General features: G+C 58.8%; 6 protein-coding genes across 6 annotated transcripts; all 6 read left to right on the top strand.

Moving 5' to 3' along the window:
• Positions 1-2,015: 2,015 nt before the first annotated feature.
• LMXM_31_1300 (putative polypeptide deformylase-like protein) lies at positions 2,016-2,831 on the top strand (the record flags this gene model as incomplete). Its single annotated transcript, XM_003877925.1, has 1 exon — positions 2,016-2,831. The coding sequence occupies one exon, from the start codon at positions 2,016-2,018 to the stop codon at positions 2,829-2,831; it is 816 nt and encodes a 271-aa protein (XP_003877974.1).
• Positions 2,832-3,749: 918 nt separating this feature from the next.
• Positions 3,750-4,907, top strand: LMXM_31_1310 (conserved hypothetical protein; the record flags this gene model as incomplete). Its single annotated transcript, XM_003877926.1, has 1 exon — positions 3,750-4,907. The coding sequence occupies one exon, from the start codon at positions 3,750-3,752 to the stop codon at positions 4,905-4,907; it is 1,158 nt and encodes a 385-aa protein (XP_003877975.1).
• A 689-nt stretch (positions 4,908-5,596) lies between these two features.
• On the top strand, positions 5,597-7,228 carry LMXM_31_1320 (conserved hypothetical protein; the record flags this gene model as incomplete). The annotated part of the gene is made up of 1 exon (XM_003877927.1): positions 5,597-7,228. The coding sequence occupies one exon, from the start codon at positions 5,597-5,599 to the stop codon at positions 7,226-7,228; it is 1,632 nt and encodes a 543-aa protein (XP_003877976.1).
• A 1,248-nt stretch (positions 7,229-8,476) lies between these two features.
• On the top strand, positions 8,477-10,369 carry LMXM_31_1330 (conserved hypothetical protein; the record flags this gene model as incomplete). Its single annotated transcript, XM_003877928.1, has 1 exon — positions 8,477-10,369. One exon carries the CDS (start codon positions 8,477-8,479, stop codon positions 10,367-10,369), a length of 1,893 nt encoding a protein of 630 aa, XP_003877977.1.
• Positions 10,370-11,859: 1,490 nt separating this feature from the next.
• Positions 11,860-16,488, top strand: LMXM_31_1340 (cleavage and polyadenylation specificity factor-like protein; the record flags this gene model as incomplete). The annotated part of the gene is made up of 1 exon (XM_003877929.1): positions 11,860-16,488. The coding sequence occupies one exon, from the start codon at positions 11,860-11,862 to the stop codon at positions 16,486-16,488; it is 4,629 nt and encodes a 1,542-aa protein (XP_003877978.1).
• A 759-nt stretch (positions 16,489-17,247) lies between these two features.
• LMXM_31_1350 (conserved hypothetical protein) lies at positions 17,248-18,726 on the top strand (the record flags this gene model as incomplete). The annotated part of the gene is made up of 1 exon (XM_003877930.1): positions 17,248-18,726. One exon carries the CDS (start codon positions 17,248-17,250, stop codon positions 18,724-18,726), a length of 1,479 nt encoding a protein of 492 aa, XP_003877979.1.
• Positions 18,727-22,153: the final 3,427 nt, after the last annotated feature.

The raw sequence follows: 22,153 nt of genomic DNA on the forward strand, positions 1-22,153 counted from the left end.
TCCTGTTCCATTGTTGTTCTTTGCGCTTTCTATTTGCCCCTTGCGTGGTTGTCCTTGTTCCTTGTATCATGCTAGGGAATGTGTAGACCACACCACAGTCGCGTCGATCTGGTCGGTGCTATGGTAATTTACGCTGTTTTTTTTTTCTGCTTCGTCTTGTTTTCGCCTTCAAGGCATTTGCTCCTCCCTCTCCCCCTTCTCTCTTCTCTTGTGTTAGCGTCAGAGTTGTGTTGTTGCCCCCTCCCCTACCCTCCCCACACACACACACTTCCCCCTTTTTTCTCTTGTTTTGAAAGCGTCTAGAAGCTGATGCGAGTGTGTGTGAGGGTGGCATTGGTCGACAGTGGGGTGTGTGCGGGCTTCTGCGCTGAGGTGCGCATGTGCGTGTGTCTGTCATTTCATGTCCTAAACGCTCTCTGTTGCCGCCCTCCAACAGGCGGCCGTTAGCGCCGGCGAGTTTACGGTATAAATCGAACGCTCGATTTCTCTTGCCTTTTTCTCTCGCTTTGGTTCTTGCCCTTGTCTTTGAGGGGTTCTCCATGTGTCTCTATGCTATGGCCAAGCATACCCTTGCGGACGAATAGCTGGTGATGCTCCTCTTCTTGTCATGCACGTCTTGTTAGACCTGCAGTAGTGGGCTGCGTGCGTAAAGCAAGACACTGTGTTGTGTTGTTTGCCTCACGGTTGCAGTGCCGTCAATGTGGTGGTACGGCGTCAAGACATCGCAGCAAGCGACAAACGGTGGTCGTGCACGCACCCTGGGCCATGGGTGCTTGCTGGTGTGTGTGTGTGTGTGTGTGGGAGGGTGATCGGCTTGTCGTTGTTTTGCTCACCTATTTGTTGTGAAGTGTACACAATGACGTGCGCGCGCCGCTTCACTTCGTCTCGTCGACGATCCAGCGTCTTTGTGGGGGTGGGGTGGGGGGCGCATACCGCATAAGCTGCCAGTGCCAATGTAGTGAAGTGCACACAAACGTGAGCAAGAGGCGGTGTTGCAATGGCGTTGGTGTTTGAGTGGAGGCGGCATTCTTGTCATGATATGAGCAGGCGTGTACGGCACGTGAAGAAAGCAGGACGGAGCGGCAGCATATATATATATATATGTATATTGTCGGTGTGTCTGCTCGCTTTTAGTGGGTCTCGTTTCTTGATGCAAAAGGTGTTCACGTTTGGTGCGCCCCTGCACGCTCTCTATTGACCCCGGGCTTTCCCCGCTCTCTCTTTTTTTTTACGGGAGGGGGGCGCGTACGGGGCTTTGTCTATGGGCTCGACAGTGACTGCTGACGGTTGCACTCACGAATCTTTTTAAATGCCGTTCATCTTGTACACCGACTCCTCTGTGACAGTAATGGTGCAGGGAGCTAGTGTGAGACGACGAACCAGCACAGTGAATCTAGAGGGGTGCAGTGAGACGAGATAAGTGGTGCACCGCGTGGTTTCGAGCGAGTTCAAAACCACGTCCGCTTCGCCACCTGTGTCGCGCTGACGCACTCCCGGCTGCACAAACGGAGCACTGCACCGAAAATATGCCTCCTTGCTTTTGTAGGGGCTCGTTTGTGGAGTCCGCGGTTTGCGGTGTGCCACGGGTGTGTGTCTAGTCGAAATAGCACTCTTAACTATCCTCCTGCTCACCTCCCCTCCCCCTCCCATCCGCTCATCTTCGCTCTCCACTACACCTCTGACCACATCCCTGTCGCGCTTCAGAGTGGCCCAACTTGCATGTGGTCGCTCACCTCTCAATTACCTTCATTGTCCCGTTCTGTGGTGGACGCACAGGTGGCATTACTCACTGCTGTGATGTGGGAGTGCATCATCACGGCGAGTATATGACTTTTCGAGCGCGTGCGATCTTGCTGTCCTTTCCTCGCTGGGGGCAGCCGTTATCGAAGACTGGCCCACGGAGAACGCGGTGATCGACTCAGAACATTGCTATTCCTCTCTACGGGAAGAACGTTTTTCTTTTGGTGCATTGCTTGTTGCCTGTGGCTCAGCTACAGGTCAGCTGCGCTAGTCACATGCGTCGCTGTGTGCCCTGGCGTCGCCTCGTGTGCGGGGGCACCGGGCTCCTACGCGAGGGCGTCGACACGGGAGGTGTGCCGTCGTCCGGCTCGCCTAGCTTCAAAGAGGCCGTTGAGGGGAAGCTAGAGAAGGAGGCGGAGGCGCTCCGGCGGGTCGCATGCTATCCTCATCGCTCCATGACCAGACCAGTCATGCCCGTACCGATGTCACAGATCCTCTCCCCGGTTTTCATGTCGAGTCTCATGGACCTGAACCAGCTGGCGACAGACCTGCACTGCCTGTCGTTCAGTGCCCCCAAAGCGCACTGGGATGCGGCGGTGATTCTCATCAAGGGCAACCCAGACGAGAAGGAGTACGAAGTGTGGGTGAACCCGTTGGTGCCCGGCTACGACGATCGAGACGCGGTGGCACCCATGTACGGCATGTGGGAGAACTGCATCTCGTGCGGCACGGCGACGGCGTGGGTGGTACGCCCGCAGCGCATCACGTGCAGCGGGTACGATGAGCACGGTAACCACAAGGTGCAGGTGCTAGACGGCATGCGAGCACGCTGCCTGATGCACGAGCTGGACCACTTGATGGGCAAGACCATCTTTCATCAAGCAGTCGGGCCAGAATTTGTTGTGAGCTCGGTGGCGATGGCGCAGCGACATCTGTGGCCGGCCAACTTCCCGTCCGCGGAGGCGTACGTCACCACTCCTGGTCAGTTTTTCGATTACGTGCACAACGCGACAGTGATTCCGCCGGGCATGGAGTGGTGGTACGCGCAGAACGCCAGGGAAGAGTTTGGTAACGAGCAAATTGGACAGTGAAGTCGTCATGCAGTGGTCGTGGTGACGGCGCTGTGTTGCGCAGCTGCTCGCTTGCCCTTTACTGGGGCTTGCTTTGGCAGACTTCGTCGTGGTGGTGACGGTGATGGCGGCGCATGCCTAGCTCGCCTAGCGCGTTTTCGATCTAGAGGAGGGAGAAGGGTTGTGGTGGTGCTTCCGCTCCCGCAGGAGTACACTTCGTATGTGCTTGCTTGTGCACCGTGTGTGTCTTTGTGTGTGGGAAAAGGTGGGTGGGGAGGGGGCACGGGGCACGGAGCACGACGCCGCTCTGGTGCGGATGAGGTTATTGTTGGCCATTTTCGTGTCTCTGTGTGTGTATGCGCGCAATTTGTTGTTGGTTTGATGTCTTCTCACAGGTGCTATCTGAATGGCAGTTCAAACGGAGTGAAACAAAGCCCTCATCAGCGTGGGTGCGCCGTCGTGTAGGCGGACTCGGCGGATTTGTGGTCGTGCGCCGCTGATTTTTTTTGTTGTTTGTTTGCAGCGTTCGCCGACAGGGTGTGTGTGTGTGTGGGTGGGTGGGTGGCCGGGTGTGGCAAGTTGATCTCTGCGTGCGTGTCTTTCCAGCGCCGTATGGTGCTTGTTGCCGCACGACCACTCTCACGTCTGCTTCTCACGCCGCGTCGATCGTAATGTCCTATTCTCTCTCTCTTTTAACGAATGTTTCTGCGTGTCCCTTGCTCACGTGGTGACCTGTTCAGTGGCGGCATTCAGCGCACTGCATGAGATGCAATAGAGGCACTGTGGGCTTACGTGTGACGCAGTGACCATCACCGAGGCACCCACTCACATCACATTTCTTGTATGACGAACATGTCGTCTGCGTTTATGGCCCAACTCCCGTTTATCGGGTCATCATCAACTCTCGGGTGGCAGCGCGACGATGTCGCACGATCATACATGGAACATGTTTTGCATCGTGCCCGTGTGCTGCTCCCGCGTCGCGGCTGGCGCGTCGGCCTTATCAAGGAATTCTACCCGCGCGGAGCGACACTGCTTGGACTCAATGTGAATGCCGGCAGCGAGGTATGCATTCGCTTCCGTGTTCCAGGCAAGAAAAACGAGTTCCTGCCATTTCATGAAGTGCTGTGTACAGCCTTGCACGAGTTTACGCACTGTGTGCACTCTCGGCACGATCGTTCCTTCTGGAACCTCTACTACGATTTGGTCAAGGAGTGCGAGGCGCTGGAAATCACCATGATCCAGCAGGGCATGCGGCTCTACCCAGAAATCTACTCCGCACCCAGGAGCTGCTCCGGCACTGGGTCTCAGCACAGCCACTCTGGTCATGAGGGCAGGACTGCAGCAACGGCCAGTAGCGCTCGAGGCGGAGGCCGTCGTCTCGGTAATGGCGGCACTAGAGGAGGCAGTAGGGGACGAGGAGGTAGGGTGAGCACGGGCAGTCGAAATGTCACACAAACCATCACCAAGACCGCTCGCGCCGCCTCCAGCTGCAGCTCCTCGCCTACGAGCAGTGCGGCTTTTCCTGGGGAAGGGCGCCGCCTCGGCGTTGGCGGTCTCCGCCAGTACGACGCCCCAGTCGACTTCACCCCGACACGCGGCGTGCTGCGCCGCATCCTTGCCGACGCGGTGGAGAGACGTCTTGTGCGGAAGCCGCCGTCACCAGCAACGGTCCCGCTGGGCTCGGAGCCTCTAGCTCTCTCAGTTGACAGCGGCACTTCCCCACAAGAAGATGAGGAACAATGCGAGGTGGACGACGACGGCGTACCGGACTGCGTCCCGCATAGCCTTTCGGGTCACGAGGACGGCGGCGGCTGGAATTGCCCACGTTGTGGTTTTCGCAACGATGACAACGTGATCGGTAGCTGCGCGTTCTGCGCTGATTGCAATGAGGGGGACGAGGTGAACGAAGGAGAGGCGACATGGATAAAGCGGCCTCGATTCGACAACGAGCACTCACTTCTAGAAACGCCCACGATAGTCGCCTCCTCGGCCACCGCGTCGAACACGATGCCCGTGCAGCAGCCGAAACAGCAGCAGCTCGAGTGCACCGCAGAAGAGCACTATATTGTCGTGAGCGACGAAGACGACAGCTAGCAGGCCAGGGAAAGCCCGCGTTTGCTGTGCCCTTGTTGGTGTAACCCCCTTTCCTCCATCTCTCTCTTTCGCTTGTACTTCTGCGTGCACTTCTGTGCGCCACCGCAGTCGAGACACGGTGCGTATCGTTCTCGTACGTGCTGCCGGTTCTGCGTTGACACTTTTTCATTCTTTGTGCACTCTTAGAAGACGCCATTACTCGTCACCGCCTTGAAGGGTACATGTCAAGTGGTGCAGCTCATCTCAGCGTGCTGTGGGCAGCTCGAATCTGCCGCGGAGAGCTCTTGATTGCAACGATGCAGAAACAGGATAACCGTCAAGGGAAATGCGCGATAACGTTTCGCTAGAGATCTGTCCGTCATGTAACATGTACGCCACCAATCCTTGTGGCCGCCTCTCTCACTTGGTTGTTGTGCTACTTCCTATCTCACTCTGGCGCCTGATATCTCCTCCTGCACATCCTCATGACACACGCATCTCTGCTCGCACGCCGCAAACGCTTTGCACTTGCCGCTCTCGCACACATGCACCACCACACTCGCATGCAGCGCAAGCGACCGCCAAAAGAAAAAAAGAAGTCTTGAAGAGAGTAGTCGTCCCCGCGCCCCTCCCCCGCCCGCGGCCACGCACTACTGACAACCGTACACTTCGTGTTCGTTGTGGACGACGGCACTCACCTCTCTCTCAGCATGAACAGAGACGGCGTGAGGGATGGCATCTACGTCAACTTCTTCGGCTTTGAAGGGAAGGCCGCAATGCTGGCGTGCGACATGTACGGCATTCTTCCGGAAAACCTTCTCTACTTGTCCAAATATATGTTTCTCCAGACGGGGGATGAGAGTGAGCAGGTTCTTTTGGTGCGGTACACCATGTGCGAACGTAGTCGCCAAGGCACCTTTCGCACCTTGCTTGGCGCCAAATCGAAGCTGATCGCGGAGGGTCACGTGGAGGCGCTGTGGAAGGAACGGTGCCGCACCTTGGCGGACGCGGCGCCGTGCCCGCGCTTTACCAAAAAGCAACTGGAAGAGGCCGCCACTGCACTTGACACAGACAGTGAAAGTGATGAGGAACGACAGGTCGACGAGCGCGGCATGCGAAAGCCGCCACCACCGCGGCCGCCTGCGTCACCATTCGCTTCGGACGACCCGGGCGGCGAGGCAGCTGCAGAGGCCGCCGCCACGGAGAACGACGAATCACCCACGATAGTGACGGACACGCCGTTCGGCACGGCGCCAGACTCGGAACTGCCGCCGCCGCCGCCCACGCAAGCCTCCTCTGACGTGGGCGGCGACACACGCAGGGGCTCGGGCACCACAGCTACAAACGACAATGCCGCGCTCTCTGTGGACGCGAAACGTATGACGCAGGAGCTGCAGAACGACTGGAAGCAATACGACCTTGTCAAGTCGCTAGAACTGCCTCGGACACACAAGCTCCGCCCCCAGCCGCCGAGTATCCCGCAAGCGTACTTCCCGCGCTTGCTCGAGACGCTGAACATGGAAGAGAAAGAACTTGCCGCCGTGCAAAAGAAGCTTTCGCGTTATAGCAAGAAGGCAGCGAGGCAACTACGTGCGAGGCAACAGGAGCGATCGAGTGGACCCTCTGCCCCAGGACGCAGCACCTCCCTCCCCCCTCTGTCCTCCTCCCCTTCGCATAACCCCACCGCCACCCACCTACTCCAGTCTGTGAAGCTGCGAAATCGTCGAGAGCTGGCAGTCGTACATCGAGTGGTGCAAGTGCAGCTGCGCGGTTTGAGCGAGCGCTACGAGCAAGGACGCAGCATCGACGAGAAAATGGAGGGGGTGCCGACTCTTGGTACACTGGAGCACATGCTCAAGTATCAAAAGTCCATTGGCATAGCTCCCGAGTTTGAGGACCGCGTTCAGGCCAAGATGGAGCGCGAGGAATCGCGCGCGGCGCTCCAACAGCAGCTACGGGCGTCGGAGTGGGAACGGGCCTACGCGATCGACGAAAAGGCGCAACACGCGAAAGAGGTGCTGGAGCGGGAGCGCGAGAGGACGAAGGGCATCGCTGCTGAGGCGCACCGCACGCAGCGACTAATCACAGAGTGGAAGCATGTGGCGGCCCATCGGCAGCACGAAACGCACTTGAACAGTGTCCTCCACCGAAGCGCCGTACGGCATGCAAAGGCGGACACGTACATTGAGAAGAAGCGCGCGGCCACGGGCATGTTGCGCTACTACCATGACCAACAGGAGGTACACCGCCGTCAGCTACGCGACACGATTCGCGACATGATGATCAGCAAGAAATTTTCGGCAGACGAGGTGGCTGGTGAGGATGACGACGTCGTCGCGTAACAAGCAACTCTTTGCCCTTCTTTGCACGCAGAAGTGGAAGCAGCGGGGGTGCACATGATTCGATCGGCGCGCAAGCAAGCGCACTGGCCTAATCGAGCTTGCCCCGTATGAGGAATATTTTGCGCAGAATTCTTTACTTATGTGTTTTCCCCCTTTTTTTCCTCCTTGCGCGTGCCGCTCATGTATGCTATTGCCAGTATTGCTGGCTGGAATACCAGAATCAATGTGGGGAATGCCATGCGCTTCGACCTCACCTTCTCTCCGTCGTCGCTCGCCGCATTGCTATGGGTGGTAGGGGCGGTGGTTTCAGGTACGGCGAGGAACGAAGCGTTGGAGATGGGAAATGGGACATTTGCGCAGCCCTTTCTCTCTCTGTGTGCTTCTCCTTTTTCAGGCGCGCGCGTGTACATCTGTGTTGGTCTTGGACATGCATGTCCATGTCTTTCCTTCTCGCCTTTTTCTTGTGGTGGTGTTGTTCACTGCTTCCTTCCTCCTCCCCTCACCACCATTACCACCACCCCAGTTTGTTACCCGTTTCTGGTGAGCTGATTCTTAGCTTGTCTGGATGCCCTTCATGTAAAGCACGGAGGTGTGTGTTGTGTACGTGCTCGCTTCGGCGTCCTTGAGAGATGTGCGCCATCGCGTTCCATCCTTTTCCAACGTCTCGACAGACGTGGGCACCTCGGAAAAGGACTCGGAAAGAGAGCAATGCTTTATGGTTGTGGTGCTGAGTGAACCATTGTCTCCCAGCGTAGCCTCATGCGCAACCAGACCTTCTCCCGTGTGTGACGACGCTCTCTCTTCTGCGACGACTCCGCAGAGGCACCAAAACAAATCTTGTATACAGCATTATTTTTTTCTTTCCTCCGCTCCAGTGCTATTTGGGTGTGTGGGTGTCTTGTGATAGACCCCCGCGCTGGCGCGCGACCTCCATCAATGCCCGAAGGAAATACTTTGCGTGGCTGTGGACCGTCACTATCCATCCCCTGTGGCACCTGCATGTGGCTCGCTAACCTGTCGCGTCACTTGTCTCCGCTACCTTTCTCTCTTCGCCTTGCGCATCCCTGTCCTCTGAGAGCGCTTCTTCTTTCATCGCGGCGCATGGCACCACATCCCTTTCGAGAGGCCGTGCCGATAAATATATATATATATACGAAACGCCGCCGCGCCGCGTCACCGGTGACTAACAAGAGATAAACAAAGAGAAACGATTTAACGGCCCTTTAAAGTCTCTGATTCACAAGCACCATGACGCACACGGCGGAGATCACGAGGCGCGCGTTTCATCCAGCCCTCCACGAGAAGATGCAGCACGCAGACCCCCTGCAGCCGTCGGAGAGTATGCTTCTGCCCTCCAAGACGGCCCCAACCGCACTGCGCAAGTCAGACGGAAGCCGGCTGCATCTTTGCGTCGACAAGCGCGCCTCACAGGAGAAAGAGGATGAGGAGAAAAACCTCGCGTTGTCTCTGCGAATCACAACAAAAGAGGTACCTTCCCGCACTGGCGTTAAGGCGCCGCAGTCATCGCGGCATCCCTCGGTTCGCTGCGTCCCTGTAGAGGCGACGACCTGTGCAAATCGACTCCTGACCAACGCCCCCCGGAAGCTCTGCTTGAGTCGAGTAGCGGCGCTGCGTCCACCAAACGACGCGTCGGTTCCCGGCGCCGCCGTGCGCGATGGCCAGAGCTTCTTGGTTGACAAATGCAAACCTACCGCCATAGACATGGTGGTGGAGCTGCACGTCTACGACCTCTCACATGGATATCTGAAGCGGTATGGGAAAGAGTTAGTTGGCCTAGAAATTCCTGGCGTCTACCACTCCGGCATTGTATGTTACGGGGTTGAGGTGTACTTTGAGGGTGGTATCGGCATCGCCGCGGCGGGCCGCACACGTTTCGGTACCAAGTACCACACGCACTACCTCGGCGTGACAAAGAAGCCCGTCTCAGAGTTCTTCCGGTGGATCGGTGTGCGGGCCGTTCACGTTAATCAGATCCACGACTACCACCCAGTGCGGCACAACTGCCATCACTTCTCCTACGAGGCAGCGCGGTTTTTGCTTGGCGAGAACGCGTCCATTCCAAACTATCTCTTCAGCACCGTAGACAACCTTGTGAAGACGGAGGCTGGTGCTTCCGTTGCGGAGGTCATGACTCTCACCACCCACGGCATGCAGAGTAGCGTCGCGCGGCAGATGCGCTCCCGCACGCTGGAGCGGCAGTGCAGCATTGATATGCAACTCAGCGCCTCGACAGCCTGCGGTGTCATGACACTGCCACCGACGGCAGCAGTGCTCTTTCGTCCGAACGACCCCTACCTTGCAAAACGACTTGTCCTTGACCTCAGCCCGTACGTGAAGGGGCTAATCAAGAGAAACCACATGAAGCCAGCTGCATTGGCGGTGCTGGAGGAGATGGCTTGTGCGCTGATGGAGGGCACCGATTCCATTGCGCCAAAGCTGCTGTTTAACTATGTGGAGATGGTCACGGAGTCGCTCCTGCGCAGCCCGCTGGTGACGTGGGGGCCTATCTTCAACGGGCTCCGGGTGGCAGTGCTGCATAAGTTGTGCCTCATCAACTGTGTGTTTCACACGAAACTGATGTCGATTCTGGTGCTCGCGGCGCGCGACTTTCCCCGCTTGTTGCCCGACGGGCGCGTGGAGTTGCTTCGGCTGGCGTGTAACTTTGCCTGTAGCGCCCACGGTGCTATCGTCTACAGCGAAACTCGATACCGCGATGCGTGGGTGTCGATCGTTGGCCTAGGCCTCATGGACAGCAGCAGTACGGTTGTGTACACAGCCGCCTGCCTGGCCTTGAACGTAGCGCTAGCCATTGTCACCACTACAAATCTGCCCCTGAGACGTGACATGACGCAGCTGACCGACGAACACTACGCGCTGCGGCTCGCGACGCTTCTGCTGTACAACCTACGCAACCGCAGCGCAGAGAAACTGCCGGAGCCGTCCTTCAACATGATCTTGATGGCACTCTACAAACTAGCCTCGAGCAACAAAACGGCGCTGGAGTACGTTGTGTCACACCCCTTCAAGCCACAGTACGACGAGCTCCTTAACCGGTGTGGCTCGAACGAAAGTCGGACCCTTGTGTGCCTTCTCAAGACCCTCGAAGACCTTTTTGGCTAATCTCTACAGCTTCCACCGACTGCTTCGTGAACCGCCGCTGGGGCTTCTTTTTGTTGCTTGCTGACTCAGCGAAAACTCTCTGCGGTCGGGCCACTCCGCTCCGCCTCCCCCCACCCCCTCTTTCTCTGCTTTATTCTGTGGCGACGGGAGTTCTACTCCCCCGATGATGGGACACCCAGGTCATTGCATGGTGGCTCAGAACCCAACCGCCCTCCCCTCTCTCCCCCCTCACCCTCCTGCTATCCTCCGCCAAATGCGGGACCACATCTGGTTGTGACGCGCCCAGGCACCTACGACGTAAGGAGGGGGGTCTGCGCGATGCATCGCTGCTGACGTCGGCGGTCATGCCCTGGACGGCGTGGCGTCGCAGCGACCCGCGACCGTGTCAGCAGGGTGGCGCCATCCATGTGATTTTAGGCGGCGTGCCAGCGCGGCTGGGACGTATCCTGCCCCTCCCTCCCCCCTGGCCCTCACACGGTCTACTGGTGTGGTGGGGAGGCTGAGTGTCGCCCCCGATGGGGGATGCACGAGGGGTGGCGACGGGCATGATGGGCGCGGCTGTGAGGGGCCCTGCGGAGCGGGCGTCTGGGTATACTTTGAGGGCGAGGCCGTGCCTCGGAGGGCTGGGTCGGTGCTTTGCTGTAAGGCTGTTGCAGCGCTGCCTCGCACGGACGTGATGGGGAGGGGGAGGGGGTGGGTGGGCTACGGCAGGCCTGTTGTAGAGGGGAGTTGACCGTACGCTCTGTAGCAGTGAACGGACTCACTGGACCGCAGAACGAAGTGGTGCAATCATCATCAAGTCGTGTGTAGACCACTGCTCGCTCTCGTTGCATGGTACCGCGTTGGGAGCATATTTGCCGGGGCGAGAAAGGCGGTAAAACAAGTGGGGTTAAGGGACTCGGTGGTGCGCGCGCTGGTGGCGCCCGATAAAAAAGGGGACGAGCGGAAAGGGCGCAAGGGCGAACCACTTTGGTGACCCTTTGTCCTCCTCTAAATAGGGATCAGCATGCAACTGATCGGATTGCGGCGTGTACTGCTCCTGTCCCGCTCAAGCCGCCCAACTATACGACAGGGGGAAACCCTCCTGGACCGCATCATGCGCCTGCAAGCCTGCGGTTCGCGATTCCCAAGTCTCCTCTTCGCTGCCGACTTTTCCCATTTCTCCTTTGGTGTGTCCTCTCCACCTCCACACTCTCTCTTACTTGTTCGGCGTGTCCGCGTAGATTGTAGTTGCAGGTTGAGCATTGTCGGTGTGCGGGGACAGCACTCAAACACCGAAAAGAGAGGGACGGCTTTGCCGATACGGCCGTAGGACTACTCCGTGGCGTCGCGGAACTCACTTGCACGTTGTGCTACTCGATAGCAGCTCGCCAACACATCTTTCCGTTTCTCCGCCGTTGTGGCCCGCTTGCACGCCACCCAACTCTTCTAAACAGCAACCGCTGCTGGATTTAAAGCGGAGCCGCTGCTCACCCCGACGCATTGTCATCATGCTCCACACGGCCGTGGCGCCGTTGTTGCCAGCCTCGGTGGTGACACACACCGTCTCTGGTTATTTTCTCCCCGACTCGTTGGCGGCGCAGAAGGAGAAAGAGGTGGTAGCCATTCGACAGAATCACCTCACCTTGTATCGCGTAAAGAGCACGCCTCACGCCTGCGCTGCTGCAGGGCCGCCGCCAGCAGAGCAGCTCGGTCAGGTAGCGGAAGTTTCTCTGCACGCGCCGCCGCTGGCGGCCGCAACATGCCGCCCCCTCCGGACCACCTCGGACATCTTAGTACTTCTTTTCGATGATTTCCACGTATCCTTCCTGCAATACAACCCGGTCACAGCTCAGTTCGACACGGTAGCTCTCATGCAGTTGGATGACCGTCAGTTGAGCCTGGACCAGTGCCCGCTCAGCGCGATGCTGCGGGTGGACGAGACGGGGACGTACGTTGCCGTGCTGGCCAAGCGGAGCGACCTCTTCTTCTTCCCGGTGATGGAGATGATAGATCAGCAGGCGATGGCACAGGTGCAGGCGGAAAATGCTGCCGCGAACGCTTCGAACTCGGACATGCAGTCTGCTGCCTTCGCGGGCAACGAGGAGGCTGCTGTGACGAAGACCTCTGGCACGACGACGGCAGTAGCCCCAAAGCCAACAGTGGCACTGAATGCTTGGGGAGACGAAGACGAGGACGACAATGACGGCGAAGCGCCGAACGCGCGCAAGCAGGAGGAGGCGGCGAAGAGCGAGCAGTCCGTTCACGGAAAAACAATGACGGGAGGCGACAGCGCTGTGGCGTTCGGAGGAGCTTCTGCAGTGCCTGGAACGCCATCGTCGCAGAAGGTGACGCAGGGCGGTGGCACCTCGTTGTTGCTGCGTATCGGCACAGTAACGCACTGGCGCCTGCAAGATGTGAAGACTGCGCTGCGCAACATCCGCGACATCCAGTTTGTCGAGTCGGCTGGCGAGCCCTTGCTGGCGTTTCTGTTTGAGAAGCAGCCGACGTGGGCGGGCCGAGTGAAGCTGCTGGAGTGGCGCAGCAAGACGGTGGAGTCGCACATGCTAACCTGTTCCATCGAGTGGATGAAAGTGACCCTCGCGAACTCCACGGCACCGCACATGCTCTCTCTCAGCGAGGTGGACGGGCTGCCGTACGACGTGACGAGCATGACGCCGCTTACAGCCTTCCAGGATGTACCGTCCGCCGTGTTTTGCGTGAGCCGCAACATGATGGTGCACGTGAGCACAAAAAGCGGCTACGGTGTGTACGTGAACGCCACCGGTGAGGAGCAGGCACGCAGTTTGAAGTCTTCAGCGGTGAGTTTTGAAGCGGTGCAGTGGCGTAGCGCGTCGCAGGCACTGTCCACCGACCTTGTGAAGGTGAACCTGAACTTTTCGAACGCCACGTCTGTGCTCCTTTCGCAGCCGGCGACGACGCAGAGAGCGCCGGCGGTGGCTGCTGGTGCTGCTGCGACTGCAGATGGTCACACCCAACGGCTGCTGGTCGTAACAGAGGAAGAGGGGACCGTCGTGGACGTGCACTTGCAGAGCCACGGCTACACGGTGGGTAGCATCAGCGCGGAAATCGTCATGACCGGCTGCTTCGGTTCCTCGTACGCCTCCATCGACGCCACACGGTTCTTTCTCGGGGCCCTGAACGGTGACTCTCGTTTCATCGCCAGCACCCCGCGCGACCCGTGCAAGGTGCTCCAGAAGTTTCTCGGCATCGGACCCGTGCGGGACGTCGACATTGTGGACACTACCACCGCTGCCGCGGAAACGCAGGAGGACACACTCGATCCGTCCGTTGAGGCCTCTCCCTACGCAGACCTCTTCCGCAGCGTGAAGCTCGAAGCGTTGCCGACCATGACAGCGGCGCAGCGAAAGACGGTGATGGACATTGCTCTGTGCTCCGGCAGCGGTTCGGCGGGAAGTCTCTCCATCTTGCGTCGATCGATCCGGAGCCGTGTGGTGCGACAGGAGGAGCTGAACGCCATCTCTGTCTTCTTTTTGGAGCCCACCAACGCCGATGCCCGCAAGCGACCACGAGACCTCGGCAACGAGGGAGGCAGGGGAGAGTCACCCCCAGCGTCGACGGTCGGCGCCGGCACCGCACCGCACCCACACCTGCTCATCAGCGGCTCGAACTTTTCCATTCTTTTTGCGGTACGCAGTGATTCGGTACAGCAGGTTCGCGGGGCTGCTCTCAGTATGGCGGCTCGCACCGTATACGCTGTGCATCTGGACTGGATGCCAGGTCTGCTGCAGGTAACGGAGACGGAGCTGCGGCTTCTGTCCGGCGATGGCAAGCGCCGGGTGTCAAGCACCGAGTTCCTTACTCTACCGGCGATACAGCGAGCCAGCAGCCAGGGCGCGGCGGCGAACGTGGCGCTCTCTGCCCTGTTGGTCGGGGAAATGCGCTGCGTCCTTGTCCGCTTCACAGATGGACAGCTGCTTTCGTTTCGCCTGGCAGATGCCAAGGCGATGTCAACGGCGACCCTGCTCCTAGAGAGGGTGACGGCCGTCGGGTGGTGGGGGTCGGCAGCAAGGCACCGGCAGCAACGTCAGCCCACGCTGGTGGTTGTGCAAAACATGGACCTCATTTTGTACACGCTGCAGTCGCCGCAAGCGGTGCAGCAGGCGTCGAGTTTCCCGAACTTTGCTCTCATGCCGCCCTTTGCGATGGAGGGGGTCGAGACGCCCGTGGTGAAGCTGCGGGAGCGGCTGAATGCAGAGCCGCTGCCGACTGTCACGCATCTCGCTGTCTTTGATCAGCACGAGGACCCTGCCATGTCAGCTGCGCCGACTGAGGCAACTCTTGTGATGATTCTGTCATCCGGGGAGCTAGTGACGTACCGGGTTGTTCCTGCTGATGCCCACGGTCCACGGAGGTGCGTGAAGGTGATTTACCATATTCTTGACGTCGCGCCGGAGGTGGATGTGGTGGAGTCGATTGAGGCTCGCAAGAAACGGCTGCAGGAAGAGCGGGCGCACCTGGCGACTGTCACACAGCAGATGCGCCACTGCAGCGAGCGGCTGGTGCCATTCCGGGGCCTCCAGGACCGGCACAAGGGCATGTACGTCTGCGGCCAGACGCCGGTGTTTCTTGTGTACCATGCTGCCACGAATCAGCTTGTCTGCACCCGGCATCACGCCACGAATGCGGTGCGCGGCTTCGCGCCGTTCCACTCGCGGCATGTGCATGGCGGTTTCGTCTACTGCGGCGAGGGCTTCGTGCACTTTGCGACCATGCAGCCCTTCGGTGAGCTGCTTGGCAGCAGCGGGTGGTGGCTTGAGCGGGTGCGCCTTGGGTGCACGCCCCACCAGATCATCTACTCCCCTGCGGCGCACGGGTGCTTCGTCGTGGCGTCGCGGCCGCAGCCGTTTTCCCCGAAGAGGGCACCCTTTGACGTGCAGCTGCGCATGGTCGAGGACGAGGAGGGCAATCGCGTGCCGCACGTGATAGAGGCCGTCTCGCTGCCGCCCCTGTCCGCCGCTTCCGGCTCACCCGTGCCAACGAATGAGCGGTATGAAGTGCAGTTCTTCTCGACGCTGGACTGGCAGTGCATGGGTCGCCTTGTGCTGGACGCGAATGAGAAGGTGCTCTCTGCGACGCTGATGCAGGTGACTCGCGACACAACTATGGACGCGGCGAACCGGTCTACCACGGCGCCGGTATGCGCTCTGGCAACGGCGTACCCGCTGGGCGAAGATGTCACGACCCGCGGACGCATCTTGCTGCTGACGACGACACAGCAGGGTGGCCACGGGATGCAGCACCTGCGCACCTTACACGAGGAGCCAATGAAGGGCCCCGTCACCGCCATCACGAGGGTCGGCGAGGATTGTGTCGCGGCCGCCGTGGGCGGCACCGTTCGTGTGTACCGCTACGACACATACAAGAGCACAATGGAGACCATGGCAATCTTGTACGCCGGGGCCTATGTAACGTGCTTGCAAGCATTTCGCGACTACCTCGTCATCGGGGACTTATTCAACTCCGTCCTCTTCGCCCGCTACAGCGAAGAAATCCACACCATAACGATCCTTGGGCGGGACACGAATGCCATCTCGGTTGTTTCGAATGACATGCTGTATCACGACACCCGCTTCGGCCTCCTCGTCACGGACGACGCGCGCAATCTCATGTGCATGAGCTACAAACCGCGCGTACTGGAGGAGCCTGGCAAGCCGCCCAAGGTACTGGAGTCGCTTCTGACTGTTACTGGCGAGTACCGGCTGGCGGGCGGCGTGCTACTCAAGATGATGCGACTGCGTGCCGCCTCGGCGCACTCTAGCAGCGTCGCTATCTACGTCACCAACATGGGTGAGATCGGCTACCTGGTGCCGCTCGGGGATCAGACGAGTCGAACTGGGCAATGGGTTGTGCGCCGCTTGCAGAGCGAAGTGGCCCACGCTGGCGGCCTGCCGCCGCGTATGTTCCTCGGCTTTCCGCAGGACGATCCACTGCGCTCCCTCAAGGGTGAAGAGTGGATGCTGCATGTCCCCCTGTTGGAGCAACTGTACCGCCAAGACTTGCGCACGCGCAAGCTGGTTGCTTCAGCGGCCCAAACGCAGCTAGAGCGCGTCATGAACGTTGGTGCCACCGTCTCGGCGGAGCTCGGGCACATTTGAGGAAACGAACGAGCAAGAAGGGCGCAGCGTGGGTGGCGCTAGCGCACATGGTTGTACGCGTGTGTGTGTGTGTGTGTAATGGCCCGTTCGTTCTTCTATTGTTGTTAATTGCCACCACAAATCGGTGTTAGGGAGGTGTGCGGGTGGTTTTGGTCCACGACCATATGAATGGCAAAGGAGACGCCCTTCTGGCAAGAGGACCAATCCATGCCAGATCCGAAGAAGGCGAACGGCACACGTGCGCGCGGTGGTGCTCACGCGTCGTGGTGGATGTTACTCGAAAATAGCCGATGTCGTGTTCTCTCGACGAAGCGCTCAGTGCCTCCAGAACGCGGCGGATCCGACGGTGGGTGTTCGCCTGAAACCCAACAAAGGACTGCAGTCGAGTTTTGCAATCATCTTCTTTCGCCGTGCACCCCACCCGCCATGAAGGAAGGAATCCTTCTTTTGGTGCCCGCTCGCCTGCTCTGTGTCTGTCTGTGTGTTGGTGTGCGTCTCTCTCCTGCCCTCAGCTTCTCCTTCGTCTCGCCGTCCGTTTGTCCTTACACGTGTATGACATCGCCTCGACGCACCTCCGAACAAAAAGAGCCCCCCCCCCTCCTCCTCCCTCTCCCTCTCCCTTTCTCGTCTGTTCTCTCCACATCACTGAGGACACGTGAATGGCAGGACATTCGGGCTTGTGCGCGAGCTCTATGCGACGACAAAGCACATTCGACGATCTTACTACCATACCCGGGGACGAGCCATCCTGGGCGGTCGATGCAGCGCTGCAGTCGCGCGTGGAAAAAGACCGCTGAAGCCGCATTCCGGCCACACGTACACCAGGAAGACTGCCGCATATGCGCTGCTGCAACGCCGGCGCAAAAGGACGCAAAGTATGTCGACTCTGTGACCCCGAGTTGCACCATTGTCCCGGGGCGCAGAGTCACGTCGTTGGCTTCAGGTTCCCAAAGGCTGCAAACACCGACCCGCCAAGACGCCTCTTGCCTTCTTGGCAACGCGCCTTCCTCAGTGTTTGAGCAGCGGCGTGATGCACTCCTAGAATGGTTGCACCGATTCTCGGAGCGAGAGCGACAAGTGGGTGTGCCCGGCGTGAAGACCTCTCTTTCGGAGAAAAACCCCGAAGAGCTCGACACCAGCGTCAACCTCGATGCCGCATACAGGGCGTACTTGCGATGCGAAGATGCCACGGCACAAGAAGCCCTCTTCACTCGTCTGGTGGATTGGGTGGACGCCCAATGCGCTCAGCCTGTCGCACGATCTGGTGCGTCGGCGACGTCGACTTCCGCTGTGCCGGCTACCTCTGCACCGGCGGCGGCGGACAACAGGCAGCGGGGTGGTGTTCGCGTCCCACAGTGCTTGGCGGTCCCTCGTGGGGCGGTGACGATGACGTCGAAGGAGCGGAAAGCGACGGCAGCGCTCATGGGCGAGGAGACCGACGGCGTCCGCGCCGTGAACGACTTCGAGACGTACGTGGGGCGACGCTTTCCCGGCAATGCTGCCTTTATCACCAAGCAACTGGCCTTTCAAGAAGCATTGCTGGCGGTGCAGGAGGTTCTGACTTCGCAAAAGATTCGTTTCTTTCTCGCCTGTGGGACGGCCCTGGGTGCGCGGCGTGACGGGTGCTTCATCCCGCATGATGAGGATATTGATCTTGGCATCCTCTACACCGATATAGCGGTCCCTGTAACGGAGGGCGATGATCGGCCAGCGCCGGACCTCTCTTTCCCCTCCACCGCCCCGGACGGCTTGAGCTATGTGCAGATGCGTGTGTACCGACTGCTTCACGCGCTGGCATCAACGCGCGCGTTCGTCGTCTTTGACATTTGCGGTGCCGTTGAAAAAGGATTGGAGCTGCGCACGCTGCACCTGGCCACCAGCGCTCGTATCGACATCAATCTCTACTACCCACCACTGTGCCCCACCGCCTGCGGTGGAGACTGTGATGCCAGCGACGATGCGCTAGTGCGCGAGAAGGGCCCTTTTGTGTGGGCCGCCTCTTTTTACGAGGCAGCTGGAGCGCGCAAGCACCGCATGTATCGCTATCGGCACGAGCCCTTCGCCACAGAGCTAGAGGAACTTCCATTTTGTGCCAAGACGGCGTCTGTGGGCAGGGGGTTTTTGGTGCCCCCAGAGCGCTATCTTGTCGAGAACTACGGTGAGGACTGGCGGACACCGAAGCAGTACTCGTACGCAGAGGGCCTTGCGACCGAATTCAAGAATATCGTGAAAGAGTAACGTCGCCCGCCACTCGGGGTGGTATGATACACCTTGTGTGCTTGCTTCTCTCGACTAAGCTTGGCTCTTGTGTCGGGTGCATGTAGATGCGGCTTTTGGAGAGTGTGTTGACGCCGGCGGTTTTCCGTGGTTTGCGTCATGGAATGCCCTTTCTCGCAAGACATGTACCGATCTCAGACTTGCGTTCCCCTTGTCGCCCACTACCTCCTGCCACGGCGCATCCATGGTGCCAAAGTGCGGAGAGGTAATCCCGCAAAGAGAGCAACAATGACAGCACGCATGCGCGCAGTGAAGGAAGCGTATGTGTAGGGTTGCTCTTCAGCTCTCGCAGAGAGCTGTCGCACCCGCACCTGCTGTCCACTCCACCTGTTAGGCCTGGAACTTCTCCCGCTTCGTTTTTTTGGTGTTCTCACATGCATTCCTCAGCGCACTCATTTCTCTTCTTCGCTCCATTTCGCTTCCTTTGGAGTGCCGCGACGCCTCTTCCTGCTCCGACACATGTATGCATATATATGTACGTGTACATGTATACGACACACCGTTGCGTTTTACCCACAACGCTGCTACACACACACAAAACACGGGCTCTACCGTGATGAACCTGCTTATCGATGCGTTGCCACGTATTTCTCACTCCACTACCACAGCGGCGTACCGCCCTCAATATCTTATTGTTGTTGTTTTATTGGTTTCTCTCCGCGTGGGTGCATATTAGTCACAGGTCGTTGTGAGAGTGCGTCCGAGTGCCCGTGTAATCTTCGTGAGCGCACATCAGTTGGCTTTCTCTCTCACTCCTTTTTTTTCTCGACCTGGTGCCCATTGCTGTTCTCCGTACGTCGCACACAGCACGGAACACGCTGTGCGGCGGTGGTACAGGGTAGCTAGAACAAACGCGCGTCCACGTGCGCGTTCGTGTGTGCGAGCGTGACGCGTCCGCTCACCATCGACACCGGAGCTGAGGACGTCGCCTGCTAATGCGAGAAGGGGAGAGAGGCAGATAGGGCTGAACATTAACAGATAGACATACACTTTTTTCTTTTTTTCAAAAGGAGGCCTCGTTGCTGTGTGGTAGTGGAGGAGGCGAGCCACGTTGCTCCAAACGCAGACGGACACACGCTTCAGGAGATATTCCCACAGACAACACACGGACCAAAGGAGCAAGAAGGGTACGGTGCGGCCAACATTTGTGCGTGCGTGGCAAGGCACAGCGATCTGTGCAGTCTCGCATCGCATCAGGCGTTCTCTTTTCTTGCTTTTTTTTCTTTGGTTTCACTCGTCACGTGTCCGTCCTTGCGTTTTTTTTTTCGCGTGTGTGTCTTTATTATCTGTTTGCTGTTACCACAAACTGAAGCACGAAGAAGCTCTGGTGCACCGGCGCGTTCATCGTTCTACTGTTGTTTATCTTTCTGCCTCTCACCCCCACCCCTCTCGCCGGAGCCCCTACGATCCTCCGCCGCGTCTACGCCTAACCCGCTGCTTGGGTGGTTCCCCTGTCACACCTGACACGTCGGTTTCTCAATCGTCTCTCGCTTCCGTTTGTTGTTGTGACCGTCAAGAAAAAGTTTTGTCGACTCGCCTCTGCTACTGGAGCTCTTCCTTTGTGCATGCGCGCTGGACATACACGTCAGACTTGCAGGATTCCTGTGGATGGGCCACTGTCGGTGTGAAAAAGAAAAAAGTATCTTCCGTGGTAATCGACCTCGTCCGTGCGTGATACAGATTCGGTGCAGAGCGTTGAATAAAAGTGCCAGCAGGTGCTCATCGAGGGAGCTCTCGCCGTTGCCAGACGTTGTCGTACTGCCCGCACACGAAACCCGCCAAACGTGGAGCACCTGTGGAAACGCTGCAGCAACACGACTCACACTACTGCCGCTGCCTCCCCTCTCCCTTCTCGGGACCGTGGTGTTTTTTTTCTTTGCTGGGCGTAGTCTTCTCCCCCTGCCCCCTCCTCTCCTGCACTCGTTGTACAGCGACTCCTCTTGCTCTTCCTCTTGTTTTGTTTCGTGTCCAAGGGCTGTCCATCAAGGTCTTCTCGTATCGTCTCGCCACACCGTAGCGCTGCCTCGCTCCCACCTCGTCGGGTGGAGCCGGAAAGAGAATTACTCTTTTCCCTCTCCTTTTTGTGTGTGTGTGTGCGTGTGTGGTACTTTTCTTTTGCGGCCTGGGTGGCTGTGCCTGTGTGCGTGCGTGTGTGTGTGTGTATGTGCTTGTTCGTTGGGCGGGAACATAACCTGTTCATTTGAGCTCACCGCGCGCACCCACACCAACACTCGCCCACCAGCTCAGCACCCACCCCCGCAAACTCTCTCACTCTCTACATAAACTGCACACAGACGCCGTGTGGCGTCCCTGGTTGCTCGACGTACGTTGCAAGTGAACCTACGTGAATCCAGACGCACAGACAGAAGACGGCCGCTGCCTTTTCGATTTTTGGGCTCTCCCCTACTTTGGTGACTACAGCGTTCTCGTGAGCCCTCCTTCTTTGTCTCTCTGTACTCCACTCGTTTTCCTTTTTGTTTACGTTTCCGTGGCTCTCTCGCTCTCCCCTCCCCCTCCACCTCCCCTCCGCCATTACAACCTCACTCATAACGACCACGACCGTCTCGCTTCTTTTTGTGTGCGTGTGCGTGTGTGTGTCGTTGTTGTTACTCGCTCGATTCTTGCCCGTCCGGTACGTCACTCGCTGTTTCACTCACCCTTCTTTTTGCTTGCGTGGTGCTTGCCCTTTGCCTTCTCTGCTGTGAGGGTGTCAGGATGAGCCTCAACCCCAACGCCCCATCGTTTGACCCGACGGCGAAGCCGTTTATCCCGTCTTTTCTGTGCAGCGACCCGGAACAGTTCGTGCCACCGGTGTACCACCCCACGCCGCAGTTTAACCCGCAGCTGCGCAGCCTCGCCGGGGCCGGCCCTGCCAGTAACGACGATGTCCCGCTACTCTCTGGCTTTAAGCGAACTAGCAAGCCGGTGGCCACTGCGCCGGCACCGTCGGCCGAAAACTACGAGACGCCAAACACTATCGCTGCGGCAGGCGCCAAAAAGTCCCCCACCGGCTTGCCTGGCCAGACAACAGGGGCCAGCGGGGGACCGCCGATGATGTGGCGGTCTCCGTCGCAAATGCACGGAGCGGCAGAGGCCTTTCCCACTCGACCCATGATGAACCCCAACGCGGCCGTGCCATCAGCTGCCTCGATGGCCGTCGGTGGCGTGCAGGGTGGGAGCCGTGTGAACACGGCTGCGAGCCTCTCCAGCGGAATGGGGGCCGACGGGTCGTTGGATCGGGCTGACGGAGATCAACCGCCGATTCTCGGGTGGTCTTCCTCCTCCATGCGCCGCCCTCCATTAACGAGCCCGTCAGGGTCCCCGCTGTCGCTGCAGCAGCAGCAGCAGCAGCAGCAGCTTCAGAACACCGGCGCTCGATACACCGCGC

The sequence above is a fragment of the Leishmania mexicana genome, chromosome 31 (assembly GCF_000234665.1).
Source record: "Leishmania mexicana MHOM/GT/2001/U1103 complete genome, chromosome 31".
In the NCBI taxonomy this organism is placed as follows: Eukaryota; Euglenozoa; class Kinetoplastea; order Trypanosomatida; family Trypanosomatidae; genus Leishmania; species Leishmania mexicana.